The sequence below is a fragment of the Pan troglodytes genome, chromosome 19, assembly GCF_028858775.2.
Source record: "Pan troglodytes isolate AG18354 chromosome 19, NHGRI_mPanTro3-v2.0_pri, whole genome shotgun sequence".
NCBI lineage: Eukaryota > Metazoa > Chordata > Mammalia > Primates > Hominidae > Pan > Pan troglodytes.
The window spans coordinates 15,382,063-15,406,325 of record NC_072417.2 but is presented as its reverse complement, the minus strand read 5'-3'; the positions used below and the strand labels follow the sequence as shown (position 1 = coordinate 15,406,325).

The 24,263-nt window shown below is 51.9% G+C and overlaps 1 protein-coding gene across 40 annotated transcripts in view; it reads right to left on the bottom strand.

The window, feature by feature from the left end:
* The window catches only part of MINK1 (misshapen like kinase 1), a 65,252-nt gene that overhangs the window by 6,801 nt on the left and 34,188 nt on the right, over positions 1 to 24,263 (bottom strand). For 15 of the 40 annotated variants that reach the window (XM_016931299.4, XM_063798217.1, XM_016931293.4 and 12 more), the window contains exons 2-15: positions 12,760 to 12,825; positions 10,211 to 10,267; positions 9,994 to 10,119; positions 6,764 to 6,874; positions 6,235 to 6,325; positions 5,624 to 5,754; positions 5,272 to 5,326; positions 5,039 to 5,117; positions 4,611 to 4,786; positions 4,057 to 4,126; positions 3,446 to 3,656; positions 1,474 to 1,590; positions 501 to 719; positions 112 to 285 (exon numbers count right to left, since the gene is read on the bottom strand). In XM_016931299.4, coding sequence (XP_016786788.1) covers positions 112 to 285; positions 501 to 719; positions 1,474 to 1,590; positions 3,446 to 3,656; positions 4,057 to 4,126; positions 4,611 to 4,786; positions 5,039 to 5,117; positions 5,272 to 5,326; positions 5,624 to 5,754; positions 6,235 to 6,325; positions 6,764 to 6,874; positions 9,994 to 10,119; positions 10,211 to 10,267; positions 12,760 to 12,825 — 1,683 coding nt within the window. Of the gene's footprint in view, positions 1 to 111; positions 286 to 500; positions 720 to 927; positions 1,015 to 1,473; positions 1,591 to 3,445; positions 3,657 to 4,056; positions 4,127 to 4,610; positions 4,787 to 5,038; positions 5,118 to 5,271; positions 5,327 to 5,623; positions 5,755 to 6,234; positions 6,326 to 6,763; positions 6,875 to 9,993; positions 10,138 to 10,210; positions 10,268 to 12,759; positions 12,826 to 24,263 lie in introns of those variants that run through there. The other 25 variants (XM_016931290.4, XM_016931286.4, XM_016931287.4 and 22 more) reach the window with 5 other exon arrangements.

Below are 24,263 nucleotides of genomic sequence, written 5' to 3'. Positions count from 1 at the left end.
CAAAGCCTGTGCTCTGTAATCCTGGCTCAGGGCTGAGCAGGTGTGTGTGTACCTGTGCTCTGAACAAAGCTCCCTGTGTCTTCATTAAGACAGGGGTGGGGAGAGACTCACCTTGTGCGGTCCCTCCTGGGGCTCCACCGGCCTCTGCATAGGAGGAGTCTGGGAAAGGGGTCCTGGGGGCCCTGGGGAGGCCTGGGGGATGGGGGGCTCAGGCCCCGTGCTGCCTGGCTTGCTCTTGGCCAAGGGAGAGTTCTGCTGCTTGTTCATCCTTGTTCTCTCTTCTACCTGTGATGTGAAGGGATGTCAAGCAGGCCAGCTCTTGCCTCCCTGTTCTCAAAACTGAGGGTCCCACCTGCCCTAACTACTCCCGCCCTATGCTCTGTGCTGTGTGCTCCTTTCCCCTACTTGGTGCCTGCTACTGTGAACTACTACTTCTTGTGGCTCTCCAGGCCTCAGGCAGTGGGACTGCAGTCTCAGGAGGCAAAGGAGGCAGTGAGTACCTCTCGGGCCCAGGCTGGTTTGTCAGCGGGATTCATGCCCCGACCATAATGGTACAGGGGCTTCCTGTCCCCAGGCAGGAGCTGCTGCTGCTGCTGTTTCTGAAGCTGCTGCTGCTGTTGCTGCTGCTGCAGGGACTTGAGGTAGGCATGCTCCTGCTGCAGCTGCCTCTGGAGACGTTCTGACTGCCGCTGCTCCTCCAGCTGCTTCCGCTTGTATTCCTGGGCCCAAGGGTAGGGAGAGAGGGCTCAGCAGGGTGTGGCCCTGGGAGTTAGAGCAGGCATGCCCTCTCTTTTCTCCAACTGCCTAGAGAGGAGATGTATTCCCTTGATGTCCTGGGTGAATCCCTTCCCTTGAAGTGTTCCCATCCCGTTCCAGCAAAGAAGCTCTGAAAAGCATCTTCCCAGAGGACGCTGAGGGACCCGTTACCAGCAGCAGGGCCTGTTCCTGGAGCAGCTGTTGCTGAAGGATCTCGAGCTGTCGCTGCTCCTCCTCTAGCCTGTGACGAATATATTCCTGGGGGACGGGGTGTGGGGTGGGGGGCAGAGGGCAGGGAAGGAGGAAGAGGCAGAGGAGGGCAGCAGCAGCGAGTTGGAGAAGGAGGAAGGGATCCGCAGGAGAATGAGGGGGTGCAGGGGAAGAGTAAGAGAGAGGTAGGGGAGGGGATGACATGAGCCCCAGGGGGGCCATGCGGCACAGATGGGGAAGAAGAGGGCACAGGGAATGAGGGGGGATGAGGAAGGGGTCGGGGAGTCAGGGATGGGGTAAAGAGATGGGAATGAGGCAGGGAAGGAAGAGGGAGGGGGTCAGGGTTGGGGTTGAAGGGTGGGAGAAAACAGAGAGAAAGAGTGAAGCTAGAAAAGATAGGAGGAATCTGGGGGTGGGGGAGAGAAGGGGGAAGGGCACGGGGAGCAGGGGCGGCAGGCAGCAGGAGCGGGAGGGCGGGAGGGCAGGGATGCGGGTGCGGCGCTCTACCTGCTCGCGCTCCGCCTGCCGCCGCTCCTCCTCCCGCCGCAGAGCCTGCATGTCCTCCAGCCGCCGCTGCTGCTCCTTCTCCTGCAGCTTCCGCTGCTCCCGCTCCCGCCGCTGTTGCTGTGGGGAGAGCCAGGTGGTCTTAAGAACCATACCGGACATCGCGTCAGCACTGCCCCTCCATGGACAGGGAGGGGAGCCCTCCTTGCTCACCACGGAGGGTGGTAAGAGAGACCGGCTTCCGCTTGTTTCTGCAACTATACCCATCCCTACCCAAGGGCCCGCGGGGCTGGGCTCGGGTAAACAGCCGGTAGCTGTGACGAGAGAGGCTGTGAGACTGACTGCTGCCTGTGGGGTGGGCTTAGCTAGACAACACCTTCCACTCCCCACACCCCACCAAACAACAAACCAAAGCCGAACTCAAAACAAGCCTCCCCAGCACTCCTAGCCTAAAATCGACCTTTGCCTGAAGTCCATATAGAGTGGGTCGTAGTGATAGCCTTTGGCCACAAGAGGGCACCAGGTGCTCGTGCACAGAAAGCACAGAAAAGAGGGACCTGGCCCACTCCTTGACAAGCGCCAGTGCCCAGGTGGTACTTTACTTTCACGGTATTTCTGTGGTGGCTTTCACGAAGTCTACCACCACCACCACCACCAAAAGCACAAACCCTGAGGGACCCTTACACTTGAGGGAACTTGTGCCTACTTCTGCAATGAAGTTGCCAGCAGGCCTTCTCCAGGTAACACCTTGTTAGATAGGACTTTGTGGCTGGGTGCGGTGGCTCACACCTGTAATCCCAGCACTTTGGGAGGCTGAGGCAGGTGGATCACCTGAGGTCGGGAGTTCGAGACCAGCCTGACCAACATGCAGAAACCCTGTCTCTACTGAAAAACATACAAAATTAGCCGGGCGTGGTGGCGCATTCCTGTAATCCCAGCTCCTCAGGAGGCTGAGGCAGGAGAATCACTTGAACCTGGGAGACGGAGGTTTTGCGGTGAGCCTAGAGTGCGCCACTGCACTTGTCACCCTGGGCAACAAGAGCAAAACTCCATCTCAAAAAAAAAAAAAAAAAAAAAAGATAGGACTTTGTTACTATACTATCTGAACGCTGTATTTATTTTATTTTTTTATTTCTTGGAGATGGAGTCTTGCTCTGTTCCCCAGGCCAGTGGCGTGATCTCAGCTCACTACAACTTCCACCTCCCAGGTTCAAGCGATTCTCCTGCCTCAGCCTCCTAAGTAGCTGGAACTATAGGCGCGTGCACCACCACGCCTGGCTAATTTGTGTATTTTTAGTAGAGATGGGGTTTCACCATATTAGACAGGCTGGTCTCGAACTCCTGATCTCACGATCCGCCCCCATCCTCCGCCTCCCAAAGTGCTGGGATTACAGGCGTGAGCCACCTCACCTGGCCTATATTTTCAAAACTGCACAAGGCTCTTCTGTAGCAGGTTTTCTTGCAAATTATTTTTTGTTCAACAATGAGAGGGCCTACTTTGGGGGTAGCAGGTGGACAGTGTGGGTGCTGCGGGTTATTGCTTATTATTATTAGAGACGGAGTCTTGCTCTGTCACCCAGGCTGGAGTGCAGTGGTGTGATCTCTGCTCACTGCAACCTCCGCCTCCCGGGTTCAAGCAATTCTCCTGCCTCAGCCTCCGGAGTAGCTGGGATTACAGGCATGCGCCACCACACCTGGCTAATTTTTGTATTATTAGTAGAGATGGGGTTTCACCATGTTGGCCAGGCTGGTCTCAAACTCCTGACCTCAGGTGATCTACCCACCTCAGCCTCCCAAAGTGATGGGATTACATTTTTTGTTAAGTCCAGCTCATGAAATTTGAAATCATATACTTGTTTCAACAGAAATGCCATTCATTTAAGGCATTTTAAAACCTGTTCTCCAAGGCCCTAATGGACCCGGGGCAGGTCAGGAGGAGGCCGCGCCAGGCCTGGGCCCTTCGGAGACAGCCCACCTCCTCCACGCGGCGCCGCTCCTCCTTCTGCTCCTCTATGCGCCGCTGCCGCTGGTGCAGCAGGTGTTTGATGTGTGCCTCGGGGTCTCGCTGCTGCTGCTGCTGCAGCTGCTGCTGCTGTTTTAAAGCCTCTGAGTTGCTCTTATTTTCCTGCTGGAGCCGGAGAAACTCCCGGCGTAGAGTCGACTCTCCAGGCACGTTCATGATGGAGCTGGGCAGGGGTGGCACAAAGAAGCACTGGGGTCAGAACCCTGTTGGTTCCCACTCTCAACCCCGTGGGCCCGCCTGAGTGGGTGCTTTAACTGGATCAAAGCCTCTGCCTCTGGCCACTCCCAGGTGGTCAGGAGACTTACCGTCCCCTTCTGCCCAGTCTTCAGTCCTGTCCTCCTTTCCTATTACTGCTGCGCCCCACATTCACCACGAATTGTTCTCTCCCCAGCTCTTGCTCAGTCATTCGTTCCACTTCTTAGCACTCAGAAATTTGGTTTCCAGGAATCTCTACCTCTCTGTGCCCACCACCCCCAGGCCGAGAGTCCCCAAAGCCAAGCACCACTGTAGTCCCCCCACTCAGCGATGACCGCCCCAATCCCCACTCCGCCTGCCAGGCCTACCTTGGCTCTCCTTCCTCTCCATGGCTGTCATCTTCCTCCTCGCTGCCGCTGTACTCATATTCTGTCTCCTCTGCAGGGGGAGGCCACTGCAGTTATCTCACCCAGCGCCCCAGACCCGCCGTGGGCTAGGGAAACCTCGGGTGGGGATAACCAGGTCTCTCTGGCTGGGCAAGCATGAGGGGCCCCACCCACTTCCTGGGGGCAATGGGAGGACAGCGGGTCTCAGGTGTGGGCCTGGACAGGGACCGGGACTGGGTCCCAGGGCAGCTGAGGTGTGGCAGAGCCTGTGCTTGTGCTCGCACACACATGTGCTTAGCATGGTGTTTTTGTAAGGATGCGAAAGGCCGGTCCTCCTTTGGAAGGCTGATTCAGACTGGGAGGGAAAGGAGGGAAAACCCCTTGGGGGTTGCAAGTTTGAGAACGATCTCCTTGGACAGGGAGAGCTGGGGCCAAGGAGGGGAGCAGGAAGGGGAGCCAGGAGCGAGCAGGGCTGGCAGAGAGGAGCCAGGCTGGAGTGTCCCCTAGTACCTGCCCCCTCCAGCCTGCCCACTGACCTTTCTCACCCCGCTTCTTCCGGGATCGGTCAATGTGGTCCTTAAGCTGGATGCGGACCTGCCGCTCCGTGGGCTGGTCCCGGATGAAGGGAAACTTCAGTAGCTGCTCCGTGGGTGGGCGGCTCAGGTAAGTCTTGATGAGACATGTGTCAATGAAGTCAATGAACTTCTTAGACCTGGAAACAGTGGTGGCTCACACTGGGAGGGTCCCCTCAGAAGGGATGGGTGCAGGAGGAAGAGGGTGGATCATTCATCCACAAGCCACCTTGACGTCCCTCCTGTCTTCATATCCCAACACCAGTCACCGCCCTCTGCCCCCCAAAATCTCTTCTCTGGTGAGATCCAAGCCTGAGCACAGAGGGCATGAAGGTGGGGATGGCCTTGTCCAGGGACCTTCCTTCCCAGAGCCCACACTCTCAGAGACCTACCACTTCTTGGACTTGAGCCTGGGCGGAGGGTTCCGAGGAATGAGGAAGAGGGCTCGCATGGGGTGCATGTCACACAGAGCTGGACACAGAGGAGACACCCTCAGTCCCTTTCACTGCACTGGGAGCTACAGGACCCTTCCTCGGCAGGGTCCCAGGACCCACCTCCTCCCTACAGCCACTCTCTGGGCCCTTCCTTTCCCTCCCCTCCCACTCCCGGCAGACTCAGAACTTACGGGGGGCTCCCTCTGCCATCTCGATGGCTGTGATTCCTAGAGACCAAATATCACTCTATAGACGGGAAAGAAGGAACAAGTGAATATTCCTGACAACTCTGCCCTGCAACCTGTCTTCACCCACCATCCTGGCCTCTCAGGAGCCTTCCTGGGCCACACCCCTTCCTGCAGCAGTGCCTTCCAACCCATCCCATCTTCCCACCCACACTTGCCTTGCCGTAAGATGTTCCCCAGCCCCTCACTGCTAACATCATCTGACCTTCCTCTGTTCCCCAGCCTGCTCAGGCCCCGTGGTCCCCATATTGCTTCCTGCCCTTGGCAGCCCCCATGCTCCCAACTTTCCACTCCATACCCTGTAATCATAGGTGGCATCAGGGTTCTCATCACAGGCGATGACCTCTGGAGCCATCCAGTAGGGAGTCCCAATGAAAGTGTTCCGTCTGCCCACGGTGCGGTCCAGCTGAGCACTCACCCCAAAATCCACTGCGAAGACACAGAGGGAGGGGTCAGTGTGGGGAGTCACCTCTGCTCCCTTGCCTCACATCCCTGCGTGCACACACAGGACTTGCCTGAGCCAGCTGTGGTCCTGGCCCGACCCAGACACCCCAGCACCCTCCTTTACCCCACCACCATCCTGAAGAACCCGATTCCATCTTCCAGCATCTTAGAGAAAAACCCAGGTAAAAGGATCACGGACAGCATCCCAGGCAGGAGGGCCATGAGATCCCATCTCCCCAGAGCAACCTGCAGAGCACCTGGCCCGTAACAGGTGACAGGTGAAGAGCTTCCTGAGGGATTTTCAGCAGGAGGCATGGCATTCCAGGGGGAGAGGGGAAAGGGGAGGGAGTGAGCCTCCCCAATAGGAAGGGAGTTGGGCCTGAGCCACCAGAGAGAAAAAGGGGCCCCTCATTCTCTGTTCTGGAGGTGAAAGGGCCTCGTCAGCCTCAGAAGGAGCCGGCGCACCTAGCTTGACCTCAGCATTCTCTGTCAGCAGCACATTCTGCCCCTTGATGTCTCGATGGATCACCTTGTGGGCATGGAGATGGGCCAGACCCTGGGACAGGAGAGCAGGGAAAATTAGCCATGGTGTTGGATGGGGTAGGAAAGAGTAAGTGGGGAGTGAGTTGAGGGGACAAGGAGCAGTCAGTCTGGACAGGGCTGGGCTGAAGGAGCAGACCCTCTCCACCAGGAGCCCAAGCAAGCTGAGCTGTCCTGGAGAGCTTCCTCAGAGAGGTGGCTCCAGGTGAATTCCCAGCAGTTGCAGGGTTACAGGTGGAGAAGCGGCAGAGCTTGGAAACAGGAGCTTGTCTCCTCCAACAGCCTGAGACTTCCCAAGGTGTGGACCCTGCTTCCACATCCCACCCGCATCAGGCCTGCTGCTCCCTAAAGAGGGCAGTGATGTCTCCTCCCAGCGCAGGGAGGATCTTTGCTCATGGAGAAGCTCCAGCCAGGGTAGCGGAGGAGGAGACAAGGGGAGGGGCCTTGAGCTCACCCTGAGGATCTCCCTGCAGATATAGGCGATACAGTCCTCCTTCAGGGCGTTGCCTTTTGTGTTCTTTACCAGGTCAGTCACCGAACCAGCACCACAGAACTCCATCACCAGCTAGGATCCCAGGAAGGTACCGAAAGGAAAAGTATCAGTCAGACAAGCCCTCCCACCCCTGCCCCAATCCCCTGCTAGACTCCTGGAGGAGGATAAGAGACCTTGGGGTTAGAACTGGTATGAGCTAGAGAGCAAGGGCCACAGAAGCCTCACAAAGGCCACAGGATTTCCTCAAGTCAAGACAGAGAGGGAAAAAGGCTGGGTGCGGTGGCTCATGCCTGTAATCCCAGCACTTTGGGAGGCTGAGGCAGGCGGATCACCTGAGGTCAGAAGTTCAAGACCAGCCTGGCCAACATGGTGAGCAAGACTCCGTCTCAAAAAAAAAAAAAAAAAAAAAAAGAGAGAGGAGAAGGAATACAGATGGAAAAGAACTGGCAGGGTGGGGCTGGGTTTAGAGTAGGAGTCCAAGGAATCCCTGAAACTGTAAACAAAATGATGCAGGTATATGCATTTTCCCTGAGGAAGGGTCTAGTACTTTCATCAGATTCTCATTGGGATTCCAAACCCTAAAGCGGTTAAGAACTACTGCTTTACGGCTGGGCGCGGTGGCTCACTCCTGTAATCCCAGCATTTTGGGAGGCCGAGGTGGGTGGATAACAAGGTCAGGAGTTCAAGACCATCCTGGATAACACGGTGAAACCCTGTCTCTACTAAAAAAAAAAAAAAAAAAAAAAAAAGTAGCCAGGCGTGGTGGCGGGCTCCGGTAGTCCCAGCTACTTGGGAGGCTGAGGCAGGAGAATGGCGTGAACCCGGAAGGCGGAGCTTGCAGTGAGCTGAGATTGCGCCACTGAACTCCAGCCTGGGTGACAGAGTGAGACTCTGTCTCAAAAAACAAACAAACAAACAAAAAACCCAAAACAAAATACTACTGCTTTGGGCCGGGCTCAGTGGCTCATGCCTGTAATCCTAGCACTTTGGGAGGCCGAGGCGGGCGGATCATGAGGTCAGGAATTCGAGACCATCCTGGCTAACAGGGTGAAACCCCATCTCTACTAAAAATACAAAAAATTAGCCGGGCGTGGTGGTGGGCACCTGTAATCCCAGCTACTCAGGATGCTGACACAGGAGAATCGCTTGAACCTGGGAGGCAGAGGTTGCAGTGAGCCGAGATCGCGCCGCTGCACTCCAGCCTGAGTGACAGAGCAAGACTCTGTCTCAAAAAAAAAAAAAGAACTTCTGCTTTGGATCAGGCCTGGCCCAAGGCCTGCTTCTATATGGTCAGCAAGTCAAGAATGGTTTTCACTTTTTTTTTTTTTTTGAGACAGGGTCTTACTCTGTCACCCAGAGTGGAGTGCAGTGGCGCGATCTCAGCTCACTGCAACCTCCGCCTCCCAGGTTCAAGCGATTCTCCTGCCTCAGCCTCCCAAGTAGCTGGGATTACAGGCGCATGCCACCACGCCCGGCTAATTTTTGTATTTTCAGTAGAGACGAGGTGTCACCGTGTTGGCCAGGCTGGTCTTGAACTCCTGACCTCAGGTGATCCTCCTGCCCCAGCCTCCCGAAGTGCTGAGATTACAGGTTTGAGCCATTGCGTCTGGCCTGGGTTTTACATTTTTAAATGGTTGCGGGAAAAAACAAAAAAAGGAATCCTAAATGACATGTGAAAGTGTAAAACATTGAAACGTGAGTGACCGCAGTGAGGGTGCTGGGGTTATAGCCACATTCATTCGTTTACGTACTGACTATTGCTGCTTTCGTGGTACAACAACAGAACTGTGCAGCTGGGACAGCAAATATGACCCGCAAAGCCTGAAATATTTACCATCTGGCCCTTCACAGAAGAACTTTGCCAGTCCCTGACTTAGAAGCAGAAAGGGGGCTAAGAATTAGTGATTCTCTAGGTCTGCTAGAGACATAAAGAGTGCATAGGGTCTACCTCGACAGCTGCAACAGGGAACCTGGGAAGACCCTGAGAGAAACTCCTCCAGCACAGAGAGTAACAAGGCCAGGAGATGAGGAGGGCTCTGGGTCTGCACCTCCCAGGGAGAGCAGCTGAGACCCGGAGGCAGAGAAGATGGCTCCAACCAGTCTTCCTGGAAATCAGCATGCTTGTCCAAGTTTTCACTAAAAGCCACATCCAATGCAGGAAAAGGTTGGGTGGACACATATATTTGCATATGCAATAAAAGTAATTTGCATGTGCCTACTCCTTGGAGAGCAGAGCACAGTGAGAGGAGGGGAGGACCTGTGCCCAACAGGTCCAGAAGGGGGCGCCCGGCCACTAATGCCTCTAGCCCGCCGCGATCTCCACCACACACCTGGCAGGTAGACCTCCCTGTCACCTTTCTCCCTTTCTTTGTGTGCATGAGTGTGTGTGTTCCCAAAAAGCCAAAGGGCCTTGGAGGCCAGGACCATGGCTCATGCTCATCTATACAGAGTATACAGAAGTGCTTAGTAAGTGCTTCTCTGAATGGCTGTTGGGAGGGGAGACCTGGCGTCAGCACCAAAACTCCCGACAGCCATTGCCACACTCCCTGCTGCTCCATCCTCAGGGACTGGGCTCAGTACCACAAAGGGTGCGGCTGGGGGAACATGTCAGCACCAGTGCCCAGGCTAGGGAGGGGAATGACTCTTAGGAATGTTCTGGGCCAGGCAGGAGGAATTTGGGGGAGGCCCCAAGCTCTGCAGCAGGCTCTGGTTTGAATGATGACCCAGAAGGGCTGGGTGCTCTGTAGCATCTGGGGTTCTGGGAGGGGTCTGGGCCTTGTTATCTCCCACAAATATTTTGGTTCTGTTGCTTTCCCAGGAGCTGTGCTCAAAGGCAGGAAAATGGATAGATGGCCTCCCCACGGTCTCTCTCCCCTTTGCCAGGGTTATATTTATTTATTAAGAGCCGACCGCACAGTGTGAGACACTGGTTAGGGGAAGGGTTGGGGCAAACGCCAGGACCCCTCCTCACAAAACACTCAAAGGATGAGATGCTGCAGTTCATGGGGGCTGGAGTGCGGGGCCATCCATGAGGCAGGAGGCCCCTCTGGGTCCAGGGACAGGGGAGGCTGGGTAGACCGGAGGGAGGGTAGCTGGCAAGGAGAGATGCTGGGCACTGATACTGAGTCCTAGTGAACAGCCCGGAGACAGGGATTGCGGGGAGGGAAGGCGGGCAGGGGGGCGTTTCTCACCCAGAGCTGGTCATCGTTTCCTGGGGGGCTCTTCTTGATGAAGGCTCCGTAGTAGGTGGCGATGTTGCGGTGGTGAGAGTACTTTTTCAGCATGTTGATCTCCTGTTTGATCTCTTCCTCCTCGTCCTAAGCAGATGGGAGGAGCTGAGCCCTGAGACTCCCCCAACACTCCCTTCTCGCTGGTCCGACCCTCCCACTGCCCAGCTCCACTCCCTACCTCCGTGACATCCATGACCTTGATGGCAGCCAGCTGCCCCGTCTTGACATGCCGACCCTGCGGGACAGAGGGATCTGAGTCTATGCTCAGAGGGCGGAGCGTAGAGAGGGCTTGACTCTAGGAGACACAGCTTTTTTTTTTGAGACAGGGTCTCGCTCTGTCGCCCAGACTAGAGTGCAGTGGCGCGATCTCGGCTCACTGCCTGCTCCACCTCCCGGGTTCACGCCATTCTCCTGCCTCAGCCTCCCGGATAGCTGGGACTACAGGCACCCACCACCTCGCCCGGCTAATTTTTTTGTATTTTTAGTAGAGATGGGGTTTCACCGTGTTAGCCAGGATGGTCTCGACCTCCTGACCTCGTGATCCGTCTGCCTCGGCCTCCCAAAGTGCTGGGATGACAGGCATGAGCCACCGCGCCCGGCCCGACTGTTTTCTACAGTTCTTACAAAGTGCCCCTCAGCCGGGCGCCGTGGCTCATGCCTGTCATCCCAACACTTTGGGAGGCCGAGGCAGGCGGATCACTTGAGACCAGGAGTTCGAGACCAGCCTGGCCAACATGGAGAAACCCCCATCTCCACTAAAAATACAAAAAATTAGCTGGGTGTCATGGTGGGCGCCTATAATCCCAGCTACTCAGGAGGCTGAGGCACGAGAATTGCCTGAACCTGGGAGGCAAGCCGAGACTGTGCCACTGCACTCCCACCTGGGGGACAGAGCAAGACTCCGTCTCAAAAAAAAAAAGAAAAGAAAAAAAGAAAGTACCCTCATTGTGGCTACACACCTCAGTGAATGTGCTGCTCATGGGAGTGGACAGAGGGAGAGCGCTCCTGAGCCATCATGGCCAACAGAAAAACCACCTACAGTGGACTTCCAAGTTACAGGCTCAATAAAGGCAAAGGGTCTCCTCCCATAAAAACTCAAGACAGATGAGGGAGAAACATTTATGTTCTGTTCCAGCCTCTCTGGCTTGGACTTTCTACAGTCTGAAAGTTAGAGCAGGGCGTGAAAGATACTTCTCCACCCTAACGGAGGATGGAGGCAGTAGGAGAAGGAGGCTAGGGAGGGAGGGGCTTTGCCTCACCCTCTTCTCCTAAGCAAGAGAAAATGCTGCAGTGCTTTCCTGACTCACCAACTCTGGACAGGAGGCCTCTCCCAGAATCAACTTCACCCACAAAGCTTTTTATTCTTGTCGATAGGGAAAGAACAGAGACAGAGCTGAGATTTTAGGGAACTCAGAGAAACACAGAGGGGCCCGCCGACATGTGCTAATGCTCCTGTCACCAGTCCTAGTGGGAAGAAACTTCCTCTTCTTGAGTGTGTCCCCAGCCATTGCCCTCCTCCCCCAACATCCTTCTGAAATTCCCAGTGGGAGCATCTAAGGCTTGGAGAGGAATGCCCAAAGGCTTCCTGGGGACGAGCAGGATGGAGGAAGGTGGCCCCTCATGGGGATGGACTGGCTTTGCCAGCCCATGGGTAATTTTTATCCTCAGCCATTCAAGACCCCAAGCCCAGAGACGCAGGAGCACACGGCACCACTATTCCCATGGCAACAACAAGGCAAGAGATTGCGGGTGGGGTGCCTGTTTCCCCAAAGTTTGCAAGAGAAGGAGTGTAAGAGAAAGGCAGGTGGTCTCAGCGACACAGGAAACACGGGGCTAGAGATGTAGAAGAGACTTGTGACAGTATCAAGCACTCTGTCTGGAGATGAAAAAGCCACGGGCCCCAGGGGGCTCCAGTCAGAGGCAGCATTCACCCTGAGCATCCTCACTCCCTGCTGCAGCGGCTCCCACAATCCAAGTGTGAGCAGTGGTCAGGCCACCTCACTCCCTGCTGCAGCAGCTCCCCCCATCCAAGTGTCAGCAGTGGTCAGGCCACCTCACTCCCTGCTGCAGCGGCTCCCACAATCCAAGTGTGAGCACTGGTCAGGCCACCTTACTCCCCGCTGGAGCGGCTCCCCCCATCCAAGTGTGAGCAGTGTGGTCAGGCCACACGAGAGGACTGGGCTGGCCAACCTAAAAGCTACCATCAGTGGCTGAGAACCTGCCACTTCTGTCAGGGACAGAGGCAGCTCAAAAGCCGAAAGCCTGAGCTCTGGCCCCAGCAGGCCAGCTGTGGGAGCAGAGGCCACATCCCCTCTGCAGAAGGCCACCCATTAGGTCCCACTACCTCAAAGTCCTGGGTCTCTTTGTGGTCCGGGGAGAGGCCAAACCCACATCTCTGGCCTTAGCTCTCTCTGAATCCCAGGAGAGTTCTGACACACAAGGCCATATGCCCTTCCACCTGCTCTCACTGCTGCAGACCACCCTGCCTGGCTGCTGGCCTGTTCCCACCATGTCCGGGACTGGCTCTGCACTCAGGTAGAGAGAGGCATCAACAGTACCTCCTTCTGGGTGCTCTTTCCTCTCCCCCACTCTACCTTTCCAGGGCCCTAGACTCTAGCATCTCCCATAGCCCCCTTCAGACCTGCAGACCAGGAATCTACTTCCTTCCACTCCTCCCAAGACTGCCCTGCAGATGTGGAGGTCATACGTCCACACCATTCGTCTCACCTTGTACACCTGTCCGTAGGTTCCATTGCCGACCACCTCCACAAGCTCAAAGATCCCAGCAGGGTCCTAGGGGCAGGAGACAGGAGGGAGACAGAAGAATACTGTGTCAGGACTTTAGAAAAGGATTACAGAGCTAGAGGGGGGTAAAGTGGTATCCAGTCAAGATATGGGAGTGAAGACCAGCGTATCACGAGGGCACGTGGCAGGAACCCTGGTGGCTGGCTGCCCTTTTCCTGGATTGGTTCAGAGTGAATGTTCTACGGGAAAAGTTGGAAGAAGTGAGTGGCCGGGCGTGGTGGCTCACGCCTGTAATCCCAGCACTTTGGGAGGCCGAGGCAGGTGGATCACGAGGTCAGGAGATCGAGACCATGCTGGCTAACACGGTGAAACCCCGTCTCTACTAAAAATACAAAATATTAGCTGGGCGTGGTTGCGGGCGCCTGTAGTCCCAGCTACTTGAGAGGCTGAGGCAGGAGAATGGCGTGAACCTGGGAGGCAGAGCTTACAGTGAGCTGAGATTGCGCCACTGCACTCCAGCCTGGGCGACAGAGCGAGACTCCGTCTCAAAAAAAAAAAAAAAAAAAAATAGAAGTGAGAGAACGTGGAAGTCAGAGCGCAGATGGCTTTTCAAAGACATGTTCCCGATTTCAAATCCACCGAGAAACTGCGTCTGTACCCTCATCTGCAAAATGAGGGTGCCCGAGTACCTTCCTCTGGGGTTGGTACTCACATTTTAAGTGAAGAAATGCCCATCAAATGCTTCAGGTGGTTCCTGGCACCAGAGCGTGTGCCCAATAAAACTTAATGACCATTATTATTATCTTACTTCTTAAAAGCAGGGATGAGGAAAGCTAGCAGGGAGCAGGAATTTCAGGGCCACCATCCTTTTTTCCTTCCCTCTTCCCAGTCCCCCTGAGACTGAGGGCTTCCAGGCCAGGGTTTGAGGCAATTGGGGCCAAAGGGACCTGGAGGGAGGAGTCAGCAGGTGATGGTGAGAAAGGGCCTCTGAGAAGGGAGAACTTTCTGTTCCTACTTTTCTGAGCCAAGCAGTGCCAGGAGGAGACGGCCCAAAGGGCTCAAACAAAGCCTCTAAAGAGGCTCGTCCTCCCCCTGGGCCAAGAGCAGGCAGGCCAGGCCTCAGCAACACAGCTGCGGTCGGGAGGCCACCCACACCCTCCTGGCAGAACCTTTTTTTTTTGAGAGAAAGAAGTTGGGAGGTGGAGCTGCAAGCTGAAAAGAGATACAGCCCAGTACTGTCCACACTCCTGCACCTCCTGCAGAATGATGGCTCTTTTTTTTTTTTTCTTTTGAGACTGAGTCTCACTCTGTCACCCAGGCTGGATGCAGTGGTACAATCACAGCTCACTGCAGCCTCAGTCTCCTGGGCTCAAGCAATCCTCCCACCTCAGCCTCCTGAACAGCTGGGACCACAGGCATGCACCACCGCTCCTGGCTAGTTTTTTTTTATTTTTAGTAGAGACGGGGTGTCACTATGTTGACCAGGCTGCTCTTAAACTTCTGAGTTCAAGCAGTCCTCCTGCTTTGGCCTCCCCAAGTACTGGGATTACAGGTGTGAGCCACCATGCCTGCCTCAGAGCCGACAGTTCTGACAGTCCTGGTGTTTCACAGGGTGGGCCCGTCCCCACCGCTGCGGGGACCGAGCGGAGGCAGAAAGTGAGGATGGCACTTGGGAATAAACTCTCCAGGCAACACGTGGCCTCTGTGCTGATAATCCTAAAAGCATATAATCTAAAACTCCTTTCTCCTTGATTTTGAAAGCTAACATAGGGTTTCTGGGAGGAAAAAAAAAATCCCACGACCAAAAAACCCCACATCCATGCCAATAAAAGCACTTCATCCACTGAAGTAATAAGCCCAAGGAAGACGACTTGGGCGTGTTGAAGACCAGAGAGACACCAGCCCAAGGCTTTTAAAAAATGTCCTCACTGTGCACTTTTTCCATTTTCTCAAAGAGGAGCTGGAGAGCGGAGACGTGCCCCGGCACCCTGTGCCTGCCCCATCAGAGCATGTACCACGAGGCACTGTGACTCTACATTTACTTGTCTTATTCACTGGAGAAAGGGACTGAGCCCTCCTTGCTCACCAGGTAATGTCTAGCACCTCGCTGAGGCCTGGCACGCAGCAGCCTGAGAAAACAGCCCAGCCTGCTGGGGAGAAAGTATTGACAGCTGAAGGGGGTTCCTTCTCTGTGCTCTGAAGGGGACTGGGCTGACCAGACCAAGAACTTTGTGGGTCTACATTCAATTATTTGGCTTCAGCTAAAGTTACGAAAAAAACAAATCTTGGCCGGGCGCGGTGGCTCACGCCTGTAATCCCAGCACTTTGGGAGGCCGAAGCGGGCAGATCAAGGGGTCAGGGGATCGAGACCATCCTGGCTAACACGGTGAAACCCCGTCTCTACTAAAAATACAAAAAATTAGCTGGGCGTGGTGGCGGGCACCTATATTCACAGCTACTCGGGAGGCTGAGGCAGGAGAATTACTTGAACCCAGGAGGTGGAGGTTGCAGTGAGCCGAGATCACACCACTGCACTCCAACCAAAGCGACAGAGCAAGGCTCTGTCTCGGGGGGGGGGGGAAAAAACCTTACAAATTTATTCATTTTTTCTGAAATGGAATTTTTCTCTTGTTGCCCAGCTGGAGTGCAATGGCACGATCTTGGCTCACCGCAACCTCCACCTCCTGGGTTCAAATGATTCTCCTGCCTCAGCCTCCCGAGTAGCTGGGACTACAGGCGTGTGCCACCACGCCCAGCTAATTTTGTATTTTTAGTAGAGACGTGGTTTCACCCTGTTGGTCAGACTGGTCTCAAACTCTTGACCTCAGGTGATCCACCCACCTCAGCCTCCCAAGGTGTTGGGATTACAGGTGTGAACTGCGCACGGCCTCATTTTTGTTTTTTTAGAGTCAGATCTCGCTCTGTTGCCCAGATGGGAGTGTGGTGGCATGATCACAGCTCACTGTAGCCTTGAACTCCTGGGCTCAAGCAATCCTCCCACCTCAGCCTCCCAACACATTAATATTATAGGCATGACCCAGCATGCACAGCTAAAACAATATTTAACGGGTGTAAATCACAGTAGGATCCACAGGAAAGAGAGGTGTTGTCACTGCAGTGCAGGGGGCTAACGAGAGGTCTTTCTGACCCTGAGAGCTGGAAGGAACCTGAAAAAAGTCATCTCATCTGTCTTCAGTTCTAGATTAGAGGCTCAAAGACCATAGAGTTCCCTACAGAGCTCCCCAACAGAAGAACTCATCCATTCCGGGGCATCTGAACTGACTGCTGCGAAGTCCTTTCTTGAATCAAACTGTAGCTCTTTCTGAGAAGGAGGGAGACAGGAAAAAGGATCTAGGGTCATAATTTTCTGAACACTCCTAATCTAAGAGGGAAAATATCATGGGCCTGTTAGAGCCATAATGATCTGTCACCATCAAGTCAAATCACTACAAGTACATTTTAATTTTGTAACCTTGACTCCCAGTCTGTCTCCTTCTCGTGTCTGGGCGGCACTGGGGGAGGAAGGAACATTTGAGGTCAGACACCCTGGGTTCAGATATCGACATTTAATGGGTTTCAAGTCGGTTTCCTGAAAACTCCAACTGGAAAGGGTGATGCAGAGAAGCAAGTTGGGGTCCTGCACGTGGCACTCTGGTTGTGGTCTCTCACCCCCTCCCCACCCAGATGCTCCATGTTTCAATAGCAGCACCGCTTTCCCACCACAGTCCAGCCTCTGCCTAATCCTCCTCCTCCTCCTCCCTTTCCTGTATCGCAGCCACCCTGTCCTTTCTCCCTTCAACATGTGCTTGGCTTGTCCACCACCTCAGACCAATCCCTCATGTCCTCCCTCCTGGAACTCTAGCCTCCCCCATGTCTTCCTTCTGCTGCCACTGATTTAACTCTTCCAAAATGGCGCTTTCCTGATTTTACTCTTCTGCCCAGAACTGGTAGCGGGGCTCCCCAATGCTTAGAGAGTCCCAACACCTCAGCCTGACATTTAACGATGCCCCGTTATTATCCAACCACTAAATATCTTCTGAGTGAGTGCCTCCATTTGCCTTGCACTGGGCTAAGCCCTAAGCAGGGAAAACCTGTAAGGCAATCGTATCTCATTTCATTCATCCATTACATATTTCCTGAGCACAAACTATGTAAGAACTCCCGAATTAGACACAAAAGGGAGCTCACCGATATATGAGAAATATAAAACCTTATAATTTTATAGATTGGCCAAGTACTCAAATATGAAAATGTGGCAGTCTACGATTATATATCATAACAGCAACCGAAAGCACGAAAGCCGCTGAAATGCTGCTTGGTGTGGCGGAAAGAGCATGGGAGAGGGGTTTTCGACTCTGGCACTAGTCGTGTGCCTCTGTGCAAGTATTTAACTGTTTGAGGCCTCGGTCCTCTCCCACAAGCTAAGAGGGGGTTGGATTGTGTAAAAAGTCCACTTTAGGGTTGGGCATGATGGCTCATGTCTGTAATCCCTGCGCTTTGGGAAGCCGAGAACGCCGGATCATCTGAGGTCAGGAGTTCGAGACCAGCCTGGCCAACATTGTGAAGCCCTGTCTCTACTAAAAAATACAAAAATCAGCTGGATATGGTGGTGGGCACCTGTAAACCCAGCTACTTGGGAGGCTGAGGCAGGAGAATCGCTTGAACTCAGGAGGTGGAGGTTGCAGTGAGCCGAGATTGCGCCACTGCACTCCAGCCTGGGTGAAAGAGTGAGACACCTTCTCAAAAAAAAAAAAGAAAAGAAAAGAGTGGCGAAGACCATGCTGTGTTGTGGGAGAACAGGCTGGGTTTGAATGCTGAATTGGGGATGTTAAAGGATACACAGGTACATTCTATTGCCATGCTGTGTTGTGGGAGAACAGGCTGGGTTTGAATGTTGAATTGGGGATGTTAAAGGATACACAGGTACATTCTATTGCCATGCTGTGTTGTGGGAGAACAGGCTGGGTTTGAATGTTGAATTGGGGATGTTAAAGGATACACAGGTACATTCTATTGTCATGCTGTGCTGTGGGAGAACAGGCTGGGTTTGAATGTTGAATTGGGGATGTTAAAGGATACACAGGTACATTCTATTGTGCAGTTAGAAACAAGGATCTGTAAATACAATTTACAGACATTCGTGAGTGTAAGAGTTGGAGATACAAACAAGATATCTAGGGAGAATGTGGATGGCCAAGGGCAACACGTGAGAGCAGCAGAACAGACGCCAGAAGAGGAGATGGTCATGGAGGCTGCAGGGGGATAAGGGGAGTGATGGCCTCGAATGCGGCAGAGCAGCCAGAGGGCACTGAAAAAAATCCCACTGACTTCAGCAGCTTGGAAACCACTGGGAACTGCCGCTGTGTGAGCAGAGGGCAGACAGCGGGGGCTGGAGGAGACAGGGCTGTGCTGAGGAAATGAGGGCAGCACCCTTTCTGGAGAAGTCTAACCTTGAGAGGAAGGGGGAAAATCAGATGACAGCTAGAGCTGGCAGCAAAGTCAGACAATAGGGTTTTCAAAATAGGGAAGATCGTTCATCATCATGGAGGGGAAGAAGCCAAAAAGGGTGGATGTTTGAGGAGTTGATTTTTCTTTTGTTTCTGAGACAGAGTCTCTGTCACCCAGGCTGGAGTGCAGTGCCACGATCTCAGCTCACTGCAACCTCCGCCTCCTGGGTTCAAGCGATTCTCCTGCTTCAGCCTCCTGAGTAGCTGGGATTACAGGTGCGCACCACCAAACCTGGCTAATTTTTTGTATTTTTAGTAGAGATGGGGTTTTACCATGTTGGTCAAACTGGTCTCAAACTCCTGACCTCGTGATCCACCCACCTCGGCCTCCCAAAGTGCTGGGATTACAGGCGTGAGCCACTGCGCTCAGCCAATTTTTGTACTTTTTATGTAGACGGGGTTTCACCGTGTTGCCCAGGCTGGTCTTGAATCCTGAGCTAAAGAGATCCACCTGCCTTGGCCTCCCAAACTGCTGGGATTACAGGGGTGAGGCACCATGCCTGACTCTGTCCATCCTTTTTTTTTTTTTTTTTTTTTTTAAGACTTAGTCTCATTCTGTTGCTCAGGCTGGAGTGCAGTGGTGCAATCTCAGCTCACTGCAACCTCCATCTCCTGGGTTCAAGTGATTCTCTTGCCTCAGTCTCCTGAATAGCTGGGATTACAGCTGCCCGCCACCAGACTTGGCTAATTTTTTGTATTTTAGTAGAGACAGGATTTCACCACGTTGTCCAGGCCAGTCTCAAACTCCTGACCTCAAGTGATCCGCCCACCTCAGCCTCCCAAAGTGCGGGATTACAGGAGTGAGCCACTGTACCCAGCCTGTCCATCCTTTTGATTGGAGCCATCCTAGTAGGTGTGAAGTGGTATCTCACTGTGGTTTTGATTTGTATTTCCCTCAGGAGGCTGAGGCAGGAGGATCCTATAAGTCCAGGAGTTTCAGGCTGCAGTGAGCTATGATCATGCCACTGTACTTCAGCCTGGGCAACAGAGTGAGATCACCTCCCTACCCCATCTAGAAAAGGATGGACAATCAAAAGTGTTGCTGAGGGCATGGAGAAACTGAAATTGTCATACACTGCTGCTGGGAATGTAAAATGGTCCAGCCACTTTGGAAAACAGTTTGGCAGTTCCTCAAATGTTAAACAATGAGTTATCATATCACTCAGCCATTCCACTTCTAGGTAGATACTCAAGAAAACTGAGAACATATATCCACACAAAAATATGTAGATGGATGCCCACAGGAGGATTATTAATAACCAAAAAGTAGAAACCACCCAAATATCCATCAACTGATGAACAGATAAATGTGGTATATCTATATAATAGAATGATATTGGCAATAAAAAGAAATGAAGACCAGGTATGGTGGCTCATGTCTATAACCCCAGCGCTTTGGGAGGCAGAGGCGGGAGGATCACTTGAGGTCAAGTGGTTTGAGACTGCTTGGCAGGTTTGAGACCAACCTTGGCAAGATAATAAGACCACATCTCTACAAAAAATTTAAAAAATTAGTGAGGCAAGGTGGCATGTACCTGTAGTCCCAGCTACATGGGAGGCTGAGGTGGAAGGATCCCTTGAGCCCAGGAGCTGAAGGCAGTAGTGACCTATGATAGCACCACTGCACCCCAGCCTGGGTGACAGAGTGAGTGAGACCCTGCCTCTAAAAAAAAAAAAAAAAAAATTAAAACAAACAACCAAAGGGAATAAACTACTGCTAGATGTTGCAACATGGATGAACCTTGAAGACATTATGCTTATGAAAGAAGCTAGTCACAAAAGGCCACATATTATGTGGCTACATTTATGTGTAATGTCCAGAATAGGCAAATCTAAAGAGATGAGAATTAGATTAGTGGTTGCCAGGGGCTGGGAGGAAGGAGAAAATGGGTAATGACTGCTAATGCATACTGGGTTTCATTTGGGGATAATGAAAAGGTTCTGAAATTAGATAGTGAAGATGGTTGCATAAGTCTGTGAGTATACCAAAAACCACTTTAAAATATTTTATTTTAATTTTTGTTAGTTTGTTTTTTGAGACAGGGTCTCACTTTGTTGCTGAGGCTGGAGTGCAGTAGTGTGATCTCAGCTCACTGCAACCTCCACCTCCTGAGCTCAAGCAATCCTCCTGCCTCAAACTCCCAAGTAGCTGGGACTACAGGTGCACACCACCACACCTGGATAATTTTTATATTTTTTGTAGAGATGGGGTTTCACTATGTCGCCCAAGCTGGTCTTGAACTCCTGAGTTCAAGTGATCCGCCTGCCTTGGCCTCCCAAAGTGCTGGCATTACAGGCATGAGCCACCACACCTGGCCTAAAATATTTTAAAAGGGTAAATTTTATGGTATGTAAATTATATTTCAATAAAGCTGTTATTAAAAATAATAATCCTTCAATATCACTAATAATAGGAGAAATGAAAATCAAAACCCAATGAGATAGCATCTCACCCCATTTAAAGGGTTATTATCAAAAGACAAAAAGGCTAGGCATAGTGGCTCACACCTGTAACTGTAATCCCAACACTTTGGGAGGCTGAGGTGGGAGGATCACTTGAGCTCAGAAGTTCAAGACATGCCTGGGCAACATAGTGAAACCACTCCTCCACAAAAAATAAAACAGTCTCAAAAAAAAAAAAAAAAATTGGCCGGGCACAGTGACTCATGCCTGTAATCCCAGCACTTTGGGAGGCTGAGGCAGGTGGATCATGAGGTCAGGAGATCGAGACCATCCTGGCTTACACGGTGAAACCCCGTCTCTACTACAAAATAAAAAAAAGAGTTAGCCGGGCATGATGGCGGGCGCCTGTAGTCCCAGCTACTCAGGAGGCTGAGGCAGGAGAATGGCGTGAACCCTGGAGGTGGGGCCTGCAGTGAGCTGAGTTCACGCCACTGCATTTTCCAGCCTGGGCGACACAGCAAGACTCCATCTCAAAAAAAAAAGAAAGAAAAAAAATTGCGCCACTGCACTCCAGCCTGGGCAACAAACTGAGACTCTGTCTCAAAAATAAATAAATAAATAAATAAATAAATAAACAAATAAAATAATAAATAAAATAAAAATGAATAAATAAAAATAAAATAATTTTAAAAAGACAAAAAAAAAAAAAAGAGATGCTGCCAAGGATATGGTGAAAGGGGAACTCTTATACACTTTTGGTGGGAATCTAAATTAGTACAGCCTCTATGGACAACAGTAAGCAGGTTCCTCAAAAAACTGAAAACAGAACTATCGTAAGATCGGGCAATACCACTGCTGGGTATATATCCAAAAGAGAAAAAATCGTCAGGTACAGTGGCCCACGCCTGTAATGTGAGCACTTTGGGAGGCCGAGGCAGGAGGATCACTTGAGCCCAGGAGTTAGAGACCATCCTGAGCAACATGGCAAGACCTTGTGTCTCTACAAAAAGTACAAAAAAATAGCTGGATGTGGTGGTATGCACCTGTAGTCCCAATTACTAAGGAGGCTGAGGCAGAATTGCTTGACCCTGGGAGGTGGAAGTTACAGTGAGCTGAGATCGTGCCATTGCACTGCAGCCTGGGCGATAGGAGTGAAACGCTGTCTCAAAAATAAATAAATAAATAAATAATAATTTAAAAATTAAAAAATTAGGCCGGGAGCGGTGGCTCACATCTGTAATCCCAGCACTTTGGGAGGCCGAGGCAGGCAGATCATGAGGTCAGGAGATCGAGACCATCCTGGCTAACATGATGAAACCCCGTCTCTACTAAAAATAAAAAAAAATTAGCCGGGCGTGGTGGCGGGCGCCTGTAGTCCCAGCTACTTGGGAGGCTGGGGCAGGAGAATGGCGTGAACCTGGGTGGCAGAGCTGGCAGTGAGCAGAGATTACGCCACTGCACACCAGCCTGCACGACAGAGCGAGACTCCACCTCAAAAAATAAATAAATAAATAAATAATTAGCCAGGTGTGGCAGTGTGCACCTGTGCTTCCAGCTACTTAGGAGGCTGAGGTGGGAGGACTGCTTGAGCCTGGGAGGTTGAGGCTGCATGCAGTAAGCCATGATCATGCCACTGTGCTCCAACCTGGGCAACACAGTGAGACCCTGTCTCAAAAAAAAGAAAAAAAAAGAGAAGAAATCAGTACATGGAAGAGACATCTACACTCCTGTATTTATTGTAGCACTAGTTATAATAGCCAAGATATAGCGTTAACCTAAATAAATGCATACATAAAATATGGCATATCTATACAATCGAATATTATTCATCCATAAAAAGTAATGAAATCTGTCCACTTGCAGCAACATGGAAGAGCCCAGAGGATATTATGTTAAGTGAAATACACCAGGCACAGAAAGACAGACATTACATGGACTCTCTCATATATGGGGACTAGAAAGAGCTGGTCTCAAGGAGGTGGAGAGTAGAACGGGGGTTGCCAGAAGCTGTGAAGGGCAGGGGGATGAAGAGAGGCTGGTTAATGGATTCAGAAATACAGGTGGATAGAAGAAACATTAGAAGGTTCTAGTGTTTGACAGCACAGTAGGGTAACCACAGTTATCAATACTTTCTGGTAAATTTAAAAAGAGCTAGAAGAGGTTTGGGCATGGTGGCTCACGCCTGTAATCCCAGCACTTTGGGAGGTCGAGGAAGGTGGACCACCTGAGGTCAGGAGTTTGAGACCAGCCTGGCCAACTGGGTGAAACCCCATCTCTACTAAAAATACAAAAATTAGCTGGGCGTGGTGGTGTATGCCTGTAGTCCCAGCTACTCAGGAGGCTGAGGCAGGAGAATCACTAGAACCTGGAAGGTGGAGGTTGCAGTGAGCCGAGATCATGCCATTGCACTCCAGCCTAAGCAAAAGAGCAAGACTGTGTCTAAAGATATTAAAAAAAAAAAAAAAAAAAAAAGAGCTAGAAGATATGGAATGTTCTCAACAAAATAAGCGTTTGAGGTAATGGATGCCCAAATTATGCTGATTTAATCATTATACATAGTATGCATGTATCAAAAGATCACATGTATTCCATCAATATGTATAATTATGTATCAATTCCTTTTTTTTTTTCTTTTTTGCAGACAGTCTCACTCTGTCACCCAGGCTGGAGTGCAATGGCGCCATCTTGGCTCACTGCCACCTCCGCCTTCCAGGTTCAAGCAATTCTCCTGCCTCAGCCTCACCAGTAGCTGTGATTACCAGCCTCCCAAGTAGCTGTGACCACCATACCTGGCTAATTTTTGTAATTTTAGTAGAGATGGGGTTTCGCCATGTTGGCCAGCCTGGCCTCAAACTCCTAACCTCAGGTGATCCGCCCACCTTAGCCCCCCAAAGTGCTGGGATTATAGGCGTGAGCCACTGTACCTGGCCCAATTTTTAAAAATTTTAATTATTATTCTTTTTTAGAGCTAGGTCTCATTATGTTGCCCAGGCTGGTCTCAAACTCCTGGGCTCAAGTGATCCTCCTGCCTCAGCCTTTCAAAGTGTTAGGATTACAATTGTGAGCCACTGTACCTGACCGTGTACCTATTTTTTTAACGCATTTTTAAAAATCCTAAGAGGTAGGGCATGGTGGCTCATACCTGTAACCCTGAGATTACAGGTATGAGCCACTCAGGAGACTGAGATAGGAGGATCACTTGAGCCCAGGAGGATGAGCCTACAGTGAGCTGTGGTCATGCCACTGCACTCCAGCCTGGATGACAGAGCAAGACCCTGGCTTAAAAAAAAAAAAAAAACAACAACAGTCCTAAGAGCACCTACTATAGTGTGCAGTTCATTATTATTATTATTATTATTATTATTATTTTTTTTTTTTTTTTTGAGATGGAGTCTCGCTCTGTCACCCAGGCTGGAGTGCAAGCGGCATGGTCTCAGTTCACTGCAAGCTCCGCCTCCCAGGTTCACGCCATTGTCCTGCCTCAGCCTCCGGAGCAGCTGGGACTACAGGCGCCTGCCACCACGCCCGGCTAATTTTCTGTATTTTTAGTAGAGATGGGGTTTCACCACGTTGGCC